The sequence below is a fragment of the Galeopterus variegatus genome, unplaced genomic scaffold (genome assembly GCF_000696425.1).
Source record: "Galeopterus variegatus unplaced genomic scaffold, G_variegatus-3.0.2 Scaffold806, whole genome shotgun sequence".
Taxonomy (NCBI): Eukaryota; Metazoa; Chordata; class Mammalia; order Dermoptera; family Cynocephalidae; genus Galeopterus; species Galeopterus variegatus.
This window is the reverse complement of record NW_007726917.1, coordinates 424,187-434,816: the sequence shown is the minus strand read 5'-3', so window position 1 is coordinate 434,816 and position 10,630 is coordinate 424,187. Positions and strand designations below refer to the sequence as shown.

Here is a 10,630-nt window from a genome sequence, read left to right as displayed (position 1 = left end):
TCACTCAGCCAGTGAGCGGGAACCGGTCTGTATGTGGGATCCGAACCCTCGGCGGGAGCGCCGCCACACTCCCAAGTGGCGCACTATCCAGTGCACCACTGGGCCGGCCCCAAAGTTCTGGTTTTTTAAGCCACTAGTTTGTGGTAACTTGTTACAGCAGCCAGAGGAAATAAATACACACAGATCCCCCATATCACAGTGGAAGTATGCCTGCCTTTTGGGCAGGGCTCTTGTCAACCAGAGGGCCTGCGTAAGGCCTGTGCCCTCCCACACAGACACAGCCTCCCCATACACCCATGATGGGGAGTGCTGGGGCTCCACCTAGCAGGGCCAGTCCTCTTCTGAGTTGGGAGAGGGCATTGTATGTACAGGGTCGTTTGTGATCTCTCAGAGCCAGGCTCAGATCTTGATTTAAAAATATTTTATTCTTTAGAAAATACAGCATTCAACCATTCTGTCCTGCAGTAACCCCTGCCCCAGCCATGACTGACCCCACCCCTTGTGGCCAAAGGCTTCTGGGCTACACTGGGACCCCTAGTCTCAATTCCCCTGGAGGCCAGGTTCATGCCAGAACCCCCATCCAGCCCTCTTCAGCCAGCCAGGCAGGGCCCCCAGCTGCCCTGGGCACACAGATGAGAGTCAGGGACAGCAATGGGGAAGAGTCACAAATGCCAGCTCGATGGCCCTCGGAAGCTGTGAGTGTGTTCAGCCACCAGCCCTCCTATCCCACAGGAAGCGCTTCCCTGGAGCCCAGGCTGGGAAGGAGAGAGGTGGCAGGGAGCAGTGGGGTGGGCAGCCCCACAGTCCACACACTGCCTGGCACGAGCCCAGACACCTAGCTGTCATCCCCATTCTCGCCAGGGCCACGGATGAGGCGCTTGTGGCCTCGCTTGCCTCCTGGGCCCTTGGGCTTGGCAAAGGCCTGTTTGAAGGCATGCTGCTTGGGGTGCACCTCGTCGTAGAGGAATTCGGCTGTCAGCTCCGCCCCATCGCCAATCTCAATCTGCATGGGGCAAGGCAGTGATCACTACAGTGGTGGGAGCCCAAACACACACCATCCTAGTAACCCCCACTCCTGGAGCACCCCTTTGATTTCCCACACCCCAGACCTGGGGTCTCCTCTCAGATCCCCAGCTAAAATGCCACCTTCAGGGACACAGAGCCTAGAGCCTGCTGTCCTGTATATTTTGGACTCTGCTTGCCTGGGTCACCCCCTCCCCACTCTCCAGACCCAGGGAAAGAAGATGTGGTGGCCAGGGCTTGGGGAGTCTGTGCCACCAATTGGCTGGCAGCCTTGGGCAATGCGTGTTGCCCCTTGGGCCACAGGTTCCCTGTCTACCCAACACAGCAGCAGTGATCCTTGCTCTGTTGTCATCTCAGGCCTCCATTAACCCACACGGAGGGTGGGGTGACAGGGCCCTGGGAGACAAGGCCCTAGGGATGGGCACCCACCTTCTTGGAGACCTCCAGGTGGAAGTCCTGCTCTACAGAGTCAAGGAGGCGGCTCTTGCAGCTGGAGTAGAGCATACGCTCCCTGATGCTGCACTTGTAGCCCGGCATCGAGTAGATGAACACTGTGGGTGGGGATGGGGAGGTGAGCCTGGCAGGCCTGGGAAACTCACTGACCTTTGCCTCCCACAGCAGGCCCACCCACAGGCTTGGGGGTCCCACTGTGGCCACTCACCCACAGACTCGAGGGGGTCACCCTCATGGGTGTGCTTGTAGAGGAAGAAGTGGTAGCGGGCAGCATCTCGGGGCACTCGTGAGGGCAGCTGGGACACATCTGTGGGCTCCGTGTGTACCAGCTCGATGGTCTCCCGCTCCAGATCCAGCTTCTGCCAAGGGGCAGGGGGAGACATGAGGGACCAGGTAGGGGAGGCCCAGGCCCACACTACCAAATAAGATGCCCAAAGTAGAACTGGCTGGTAGACAGGAGCCTCCTTGTGATTCCAGGACTCCCCTCCCCGATGGCTGTCTTTCTATGGAGATCCCTCTGAAGAGGCCATTCCAGGGCTAAGCCCTAACTCTGCCCCTTTGAAGGCTCCTCTAGAGAAGGAACTCCCACCAAGGGCAGGGGACGGTTCGGTGTGGAGGATCTCATCCTCAGAGAGGCATTGCCACTGGGACAGGAAGAGGCTCAGGGTGGAGGGGTCAGTGTGAACCCAGGGTGAGTATGTGTAGAGAGCGGAATGGGGCAGTGTGCTCACAGGGCTACCTGTGTGTGAGCAGGGCCTGGGATGGCAGGGGGACAGAGTGCATCCATGTACACATGGAGGACAGGGGGATGGACAGTGTGTTCCCACATGTAGAGAGCGGAATGGGGCAGTGTGCTCACAGGGCTACCTGTGTGTGAGCAGGGCCTGGGACGGCAGGGGGACAGAGTGCATCCATGTACACATGGAGGACAGGGGGATGGACAGTGTGTTCCCACGAGCACATGGATGAGTTGAAATGGACAGGCTGCAGGCTGGTGGGAGAGGGGGCACTATGCACATTTGCACATGTGCGTGAGTGGAAGTAGTGGTGGGGGCATGTGTGCCCCCCATGTGTATGTGCCAGAAAAACGTGTACGTATTAGGAAAACGGGAACCCACCAGCTGGATGTAGTTGATTATCTTCTGTTTAAGCTGCTGAAGTGCCCGCTGGGCCTCAGGCTGCAGGGGGAAGGCGAGGCCCTGCAGGGTCTGGTGCTTGCTTTCCACACTGATCTCTGTCTTCACCTGAGGGGCAGGGGAACAGTGAGGGGGGCCCTCACATACCCAAACCAGGGTGTGGCCCACTGGGGAGCACAGGCTCCACCAGCTGGGCCTGATGTGGCCTTCTGCATACCCTACCCGGCATGCCCACCTCATTGATACGGATCTGCTGAAGCTCTCTCTCAGCTGAGGTCAGTGGGGCAGGTGCTGCACAGGACGACAGGTGCTTCTGGTAACCAGCAAAGGAGAGGTCATCCTGGGGGAGCAAAGGCAGAGGAATAAATGGGCACCTCAGTGTAGGCTGGAGGAAGTCCACTGAGAACCCCAGCTTGCAGCCCCCTGACTTCCCCAGACCTCCCATCTTACCCCCAAGCCTGGCACTGGTTTGCTCTGTGACACCACACAATGCCCCACCCTCTGGGCCCGTGTTCCTGGCCTGGTGGGTCGTGGCCTGGGGGGCTACCTTCACAGTTCCGAAGAGCTCATCCTTGATGTGACCGCCCCCAAACTCCTTTTTCACAGTAGCCCGTGTGGCCGCATACAGCATCTTCAGCCGTACCTGGAGGACAGGTCCAAACCATGAGAACTTTCTGGGCAGTGCTGCCTCTCCAGAGGAACAGGTGGGAGCCTCCAGGAAAGGACCCGGTCACCTCATTGTGCACACACCAGCAGAGGACCCAGGGGGAGGTGACGATGCAGCAGGACGACTCCTACCAGCAGGGGGAGCCCTTGCCCAGCCCAATCCTCAGCCTCCAGGAGACAGGCTGATGCCACTGGGAGGCCTCTAAAGACCCTGGGCTCCAAACACAGGGCCTTGTCCCTCTCTCAGATTCTCTGGGGCTGACCTGACATCTCTTCCCTCAGCCTGTGTCTCCCAAACTCAGCCTCCCCAGGGCAGCCCTGTGTCCCCCAAACTCAGCCTCCCTGGGGCAGACCTGTATCTCCCCTTAGCTTCCTGAAGCAGGGCTCTGTTACCCCACTCAGACCCACTCCCCTCTCCACTCCCCCACTGACCCTGAGCCTGGTGCTAAGCAGGGGTCCCAAGGACTCACGGGGGAATTATCAGGCGACCAGGCAAGGAAGAGCCACTCAAAGCCCTGAGCATTCTGCGAGTCGAGGCGGTAGAGCAGGTAGCAGGGCTGCTGGACATCCAGCAGTGGCAGCACAGCCCTGTCATAGTCCTGGTCCCAGCGGCCCACCGGCTCCTGTGAGGCACCCAGCACGAGCTGCTCTGGGGGCAGAGGCCGGGTGAGCCAAAGAGTTGCTATCTCCCTCCTCCCCTCTGACTGTGGACCTCTGTCCTCTGCTTGTGGCTTTCCAAGCTGGCTCAGACCCACTGACCACCCTACCCACTTCCCTGGCATCCCCAAGTCCTTAAAGTATGAGGCTGTGTGTGACTGAACCGGCAAGTGAGTGAGCGAACGGACAAGGGCACAAATCTGCCAGCCGGGGGTTGCTCCCTCTGCACATCCCCAGTATACACATGGCATGTGCTCACACGTGCGTGCAGATCACCCAACACAAACAAGCACATGACCACACGCAGTCGTGTGACCACAGCCACCAACAACATGGTCCCTCATGGACACCAACATACTGAGTGTCACTCGGACCCCACCCTACCGGCACAGTTACTCAGTGCACAGTCCCCACCATGCCACCTCCTGCTCCCCTCCTCCCTCAGCCTGGGGCTCCAGCGGAACCCCAGCACACCCCTCTCTGGACAAATGCACAGATGGAGGTGGTGTCACAGCCTCAGGCACCAGGGAACTGCAGGAGCAAAAGCATCTGGAAGAGAGGAAGGCAGGGGTTCCTACTAGACACTGTATAAACAGGTATTTTGCTGCCACTCCCACCAGCTGTGGTCCCCTCCCCAAAAGGTCACAAACCAAAAGCAGCCAGGGCCTGGGCCTAATAAGCCTGTCACCTCCCTGGCTGGTGCAGAGTGGCTGATTGGAGACATCAGGCTGTACCTGTGGGCTGGGGCCTCGGCTGGGCACCAAACACCAGCCTGGGCATGCACACCTAGGCTGGAGGAAGAACTGAGGCAAAATAGCAATCACAACCTGGCCAGGGAGTCTGGCACCTGCCCACCAGGCCCTCCTGATAGGGGCAAGAGGCCCAGCTGCCCAGGAGCCCCAATATTACCAGGCCCATCAGTCCAGCCACCTCTCTGCGGGCCTCAGCCTTCTCACCTGCCCATCCAGAACTCAAGCGGGATCAGGTTTGAAAACCAGCAGTCACATACAGGAGCCCCAGGGGAGCAGGAGGTGGCATAGTGGGGACTGTGCGCTGAGCAGCTGTGCAGGTAGGCTGGGGTCAGAGTGACACCCAGGGTGTGGGTGTCCATGAGGGGCCACATTGCTGGTGGCTGTGGGCACACTGCTGCGTGTCGCCATGTGTTTCTATTGGGTGACCTGTGCGCGGGTGTGTGTGCGTGCCAGGGATGTGTAGAGGGAGCAGTCATGGGCTGAGTCGGCTCCAACAGCATTGCCAACATTGTTGAATTCATTGCCAACATTTTCAAACCAAGACATTTTATATAAGAAGTGGAATTCATAGCTTCTCTAGAAAAATCAGGCCTTCTGGCCACTCTGGGGCCACGCTCAGTTGGAGATGGGTAGTAGCTGCCTGGCAGGGAGCCTGGACCCTCCTGGGTACTCCCAGGTACCCCAACAACTGTTGAACTGTTGAATGCAGATGGGATGAAAGCCCACCTAGAGATTCCTCCCCCTTAAAATTTGCAGGGACGTCTTTCCTGAGAGATGAAAGGGAGGGCTGAGGACTCAGGCCAGTGAGTGCAACTGCCTCTTTAAAAGTGGGGAGGCTATGGCCTTCACTCATGACCTACCACAATGACCCCTATCCAGCCTCTGAGGACATCAGAATTTGGGGACCCTGGACAAAGCCCAGCATAACTGTGGCCCTAAAGGCTGAGGTAAATTCTGGGTCTAAGTATACCCTATTTTGAGCCAACTCATGTAAAAAGTCAGCTAAGCACCAAGCCCATTCTAGGAACCCCCCAAAGGGCCCACTACAGCATGGCTATTAAGAAAGGCTGTAAGGACCTACAGGGGTCTCGGTCCACTTCCAGTCCTAGAGTTTGTACCCCTCAGCTCCAGGGACATCCCTTGGCATGGAGGGAAGGGGGGGAGTTCTCTACCCCCAAACCCCCACCCAGCCTCAGTCTAATCCTCTGCCTTCTCAAACCCTCCCCACTTCAAGCCTCAGCTCAAGCCTCTGCACCCCCAACACAGCCCCTTATGCAACCACCAGGTTCCCAGGATTCAGGCCAAGGCCCAGCCAAGCCTGGAATCCCCCCATCCTGCTCTCAAAATGAGCTGGACAAGTCTCTGTTCCCCATTATAGGGACATGTCCCAAGGCAAGGGCCCCAGCGTCTCCTTATATCTCCCCATGGCTGGCAGCTGAGCCAAACCAGGCCTGCTGACCACAAACAGAAGCGGGTGGCACTAGCCACATGGGGCAGTGCCTGGACTCACTTATCCCCTGCCCAGCCCAGCCCAGTGCCCTGCCTGACAAGGTCCATCTCAATGCCCATGCAGCTTCAGTGGGGGCTATGCAGGACCCCGGATAGGGCTCTCTTTGCTACCCCAGCTTGTTTCCTGCTCTGCATAATAGGGGTGATAAGCATGCCCACCTCCAGCACCCCCCTATGAGGCTCCTCTTTGTGAGTGTCCTCACCCCTATTCCCAGATGGGTAAACTGAGGTCCTGAGGGGACCAGAAACCAACACACACCTTCCCCCACCTCAGAGGCAGCTGGGTCCAGCCTCAGCCTATGTCCTAGCCCATGGGGGGGGGGGGCACTCACCATCCTCAATGATGACTTTGATGAGCCGAATAGAGCCAGCCCGTGCCTTGGCAAAGAATTCCTTCAGCTCCTCAGTGGCTACAAGAACAAGAAACATGGTGGGGGATGAGCAGGCAGAGTGGGCAGGGAAGACTTTGGGGCCTGCTCTGTCCTGCAGGGGCTGGTGGCTGAGCTGGGAGCTGGGTTAAATACGGCCCCCCATGTGACTGGGAACCTGAGATGGCCACTGAACATAAGCTCCCAAATTTAGCCAGCAGAGGTGGCAGGCCGGTGGCATGCTGGCTGGGATAGGTCTGGTGATGGGGCGGGGTGAGGATGGGACAGCCCACCCAAAGATGGGGCAGGCTCTGGGACAAGCCAGACCAGCCACAGAATGAATGACTCCCACCTGTCCCCTGCCCCCCAGGGAGGTCTAGCACTGGGCTAACCTGGAACACACAACACTGTCATATCCACAGACACAAAAACACACAGACAAATGCCCCCACTGTGCACTGCCCACTATGTCCACTCACACGCACAGAGCACATGCAACTCGTACTCAGTCCAGCATGCGTGAATGTAAACATAACATGTGTATATGACAGAGCGAGGAGCATACATGCAAACACCCTCATATATGAACACACACTCAGCTGATCAAACGTAAATGGACATACATGTTCAAACATGAAAACACACACACAGATACGGTCCCCAGTTGCTAACAAACACACAGGCAGGCAACTGCAGAGCTTTGCTAAGGCATGTGTGCAGACAAGAGGATATACCAAGTATACATAGAAACATACAGACACACATGACCCACATGCATGCACATCTAGCCCCTGCCAGCCAGCCAGCCTGCCTACCTAACCCTGAGCGGCCCCCGAGGAGCTACCCCCGGCCCCCACACAGCCCTGCCAGGGGGCAGCAAGCCCCCAACCCTCGGGCAGTAGGGAAGACTTCCTGGAGGAAGAGTGCTACCAGGAACTCCCCAAAAGAGACTCCATCTTGGTCCTTGGGCTGCAGAGCTGGAAGATGATAGGCAGTGACCAAGAACCTGAGTGCAGAGGTAAGGATCATGGTCAGAGCTAGGAAACCATGGGAAGTCACAGATCGACTAGTGGTGGATCCAGCAGTAAATGGGGAAACCAAGGTCCAAGGATCCAAGGATCTTGGAGTGAGCAGGGATAGGCCAGCATGACCTTCAGGCTGCCCAGGGGTCAGGAGAATACCAGCAGGAACACAGCTGGAGGGCTGAGGTCAGAGAATATTTATAGGGCCTGGACTGGGCAGTTCAGGGGCAGGGGGGGGCCTTTAAGAAAACAAACTCTGGGCCGGCCCGGTGGCACACTGCTACAGTGCGCCGCTTCGGAGCGCGGAGGCGCTCCCGCTGAGGGTTCGGATCCCACATACAGACCGGTTCCAGCTCACTGGCTGAGCGAGGTGTGGGAGCAACACCGAGGGTTGCGATCCCGTTGCCGGTCCCCGGTCCGGTACGGGTGCGACACTGAGGGTTGCAATCCGTTGCCGGACACGAAAAAAGACAAAAAGGAAAAAAAAAAAAAGAAAACAAACTCTGATCATGTCCTCGGGTGCCCCCCTTGCAGAGTGACCCTCAGCCTTAGCCCTCAGGCTGTGTACCACCCTCTGAGGCCACTGGGTGGGCAGAGGTCCAACTGAGCCCAGCAGGCCCTTGGGGCTTACAGCAGCATGGTGTGGAATGGCAGGCAGGTGGACATAGCCCCACTGGGCCAGCACAGAACTTCCCAACAGCAGACCCCAAGCAGGTCCCTGAGGCCCCAAGCTTAGTCTCTGGGGCTCCACCTGTCCCTTAGCTGTGTGACTCCTGACCTCTCTGAACCTCAACCTCATCTATAAAATGGAGATTATACAGCCAAACTCCAGAGGGTTGTGGTGAAGAGTAAATGGGAGAAAGTGCTCAGTAATGGTGGACTCTATTAATAACAATTAATTTTTATTACTGTAATGATGGCAGTGCAGGCTGTGCTAAGCTGCCCCTTCCACCTACTCAGACCTTCCTAGAGGGGAGGCCAAGAAGCTCCCCCAAGGGAAAGACTGACAAGTCTCTTCTAGTGTTATCAGGGCAAACTGACACCCCAGCAGGGGAAGAGACACCCCTCCCCACCCCACCCGCAATGACCCCCCAACCACCATCAATAATCCAGAGGCAAGGCCTGGGACACCTGAGCCTCTATCATCAAAGATTCATGAGCCCCTTCCCCCACCTTGACTACCCCTCAACTCCATGAGCCTCAGGTTACAGGTCCCTCCACTGCCCTGCTCTGAGGTCAAAAGATCCACACTAATGGCCAGGACAGGGCTGGCACCTGGTCCTCCACGGCTATCTCTCCTGCCACCTCCCCAGGCCAGAAATGGGAAGAAGTGGGCTGCTCACAGGTAGAAGGACTGGAGGGCAGCCCAGTCCCCAGGGATCTCCTAGGCAGGCCTGTCTCACCGTGTAGAAAATGAGAGAGTGAGGCAGGGTCCTGGCCACAGGACCTGTCAGCGGGGGAGCAGGCAACTTCCCATGACCTCCCGGCTACAGGCAGCAGCTAGGACCAGACAAAGGGGAAGGAAGGGACAGGCCGGGTAGCAGTTCCCTCCTGCCGGGCTGAGTCATGAGGCCCGCCCCTCCAGCTCCTCCTGGAGAGAGGCTGGCCCACCTAGTGGGAGGCTGGCCCTGTCCCGGGCCACTGCCTTCTCCTGCCGGGGGGTGAAGGCAGAGCCAGGGAAATCCTCTCAGGGCAACCAGCTACCAAGTGGCCACAGCCACAAGCCAGATTCCGGCAGTCAGGCAGGTGGATGGTGGCCTGGGGATCCTGGTGTGGTGGGAGGAATGGCTGTTGGCCAAACCAAGCTGTCTGGGCCAACTGCCTGGGCCTTCCCCATAGGCGAGGCAGCCCTCCCAGCCCAGTGACTGATGGGGGCACTGAGGCCTAGGTAGGGTCAGAGTACCTGGCTCCTGGCCATTGCTTCTTTCCCAGCCTGTTCAAGGAGCAAACAGGGGCCCCTGGGGAGGGTGTGTGTGTGTCTGTGCGATGCTCTGAGCTGGAGAATCTTCCTGGGGCTGAGGGGTGGGGGTGGGAGCTGGACAGCATTCTCTAGGGCCAGGACCCTCCCACAAAAACTCCATATCTAGACCCTTTTCCCTGCCTTCAACCTGGAGCTGGGACCTTCCAACCCTGGCTGGAGCAGACCCAGGAGATCATAGTGGAAAATGAGAGGGAGGTCAGAGGTCAAGGTCAGATTGGCAACTCTCCCATCCCACTTAGAGGGCCCTCTCCCAGGTTTTCCCCAGCCTAGCCTGCCTGAATGTGTGAAGGCTCTGGGAGAAGCAAAGATCCTGACACACACATACACAAACCCATTCATACATGTCATACAAACACATCCCATACATGCATCCACGGTAACAAATGCACACACACAGACACCCACAGACATGTGCACACTGCCATGAAACGCTGATGTCTAAAGATGGTCCCATGTGACCTACACAGTGTCCATTCAAATAGCCACTAGTGCATATACATGAATGACCCTAGATGTGCACAAGCAAGTCATATCCAGATGTGCACACACAGGACTGTACACAGAAGACAAGTGCACATCCGGGTACACCAAACCCCAGAAAGGAACAAAAATACACAGATGGGTACACACAGGCACATCCACTCCCAGATGCGCACACAGATACTTCCACCCCAGCTGTGTACGTACACGTACACCCACTCCCAGCTATGCACAACAAGTCTATACTCCCCCAGATGTGCCCACCCCAGGCGACCTGCGGCTGCAAAAGAGAACAGGAAGCTTCCTCCAGCTGGTGCGGGGAGGAGGAAGGGACCGAGAGCCGGGGAGGGGGCGCAGCCAAGAACCGAGACCTCGAGCTCCCTGCCCGCCCGCTATCCGCCCTCACCGTGGATGCCCGTCTGGTGCGCCATGGCTCGGAGCTCCGCCCCGCCCGCGCCGTCGGAGCCCTCCGCTTGGCCCTGGCCACGCTCCGCTTGCCTGGACCGGGAGGAGGAGGAGGATGTGGCAACGACCGCCGAGCCTCGCGCAGCTTCCCGGGCGGTGCCGCAAGACCCGCCCCCAG

At 58.1% G+C, this 10,630-nt stretch overlaps 1 protein-coding gene across 3 annotated transcripts in view; it reads right to left on the bottom strand.

The window, feature by feature from the left end:
- The window catches only part of LOC103590348 (twinfilin-2), an 18,280-nt gene extending 7,656 nt beyond the window's left edge, over positions 1 to 10,624 (bottom strand). Inside the window, exons 1-9 of one of the 3 annotated variants that reach the window (XM_008572570.1) lie at positions 10,454 to 10,624; positions 6,529 to 6,606; positions 3,749 to 3,927; positions 3,160 to 3,255; positions 2,848 to 2,952; positions 2,595 to 2,720; positions 1,685 to 1,835; positions 1,453 to 1,574; positions 407 to 1,003 (exon numbers count right to left, since the gene is read on the bottom strand). In XM_008572570.1, the coding sequence (XP_008570792.1) occupies positions 836 to 1,003; positions 1,453 to 1,574; positions 1,685 to 1,835; positions 2,595 to 2,720; positions 2,848 to 2,952; positions 3,160 to 3,255; positions 3,749 to 3,927; positions 6,529 to 6,606; positions 10,454 to 10,478 (1,050 nt within the window). In that variant the 5' untranslated portion in view covers positions 10,479 to 10,624 and the 3' untranslated portion in view covers positions 407 to 835. Of the gene's footprint in view, positions 1 to 406; positions 1,004 to 1,452; positions 1,575 to 1,684; positions 1,836 to 2,594; positions 2,721 to 2,847; positions 2,953 to 3,159; positions 3,256 to 3,748; positions 3,928 to 6,528; positions 6,607 to 10,453 lie in introns of those variants that run through there. The other 2 variants (XM_008572566.1, XM_008572567.1) reach the window with 2 other exon arrangements.
- Positions 10,625 to 10,630: the final 6 nt, after the last annotated feature.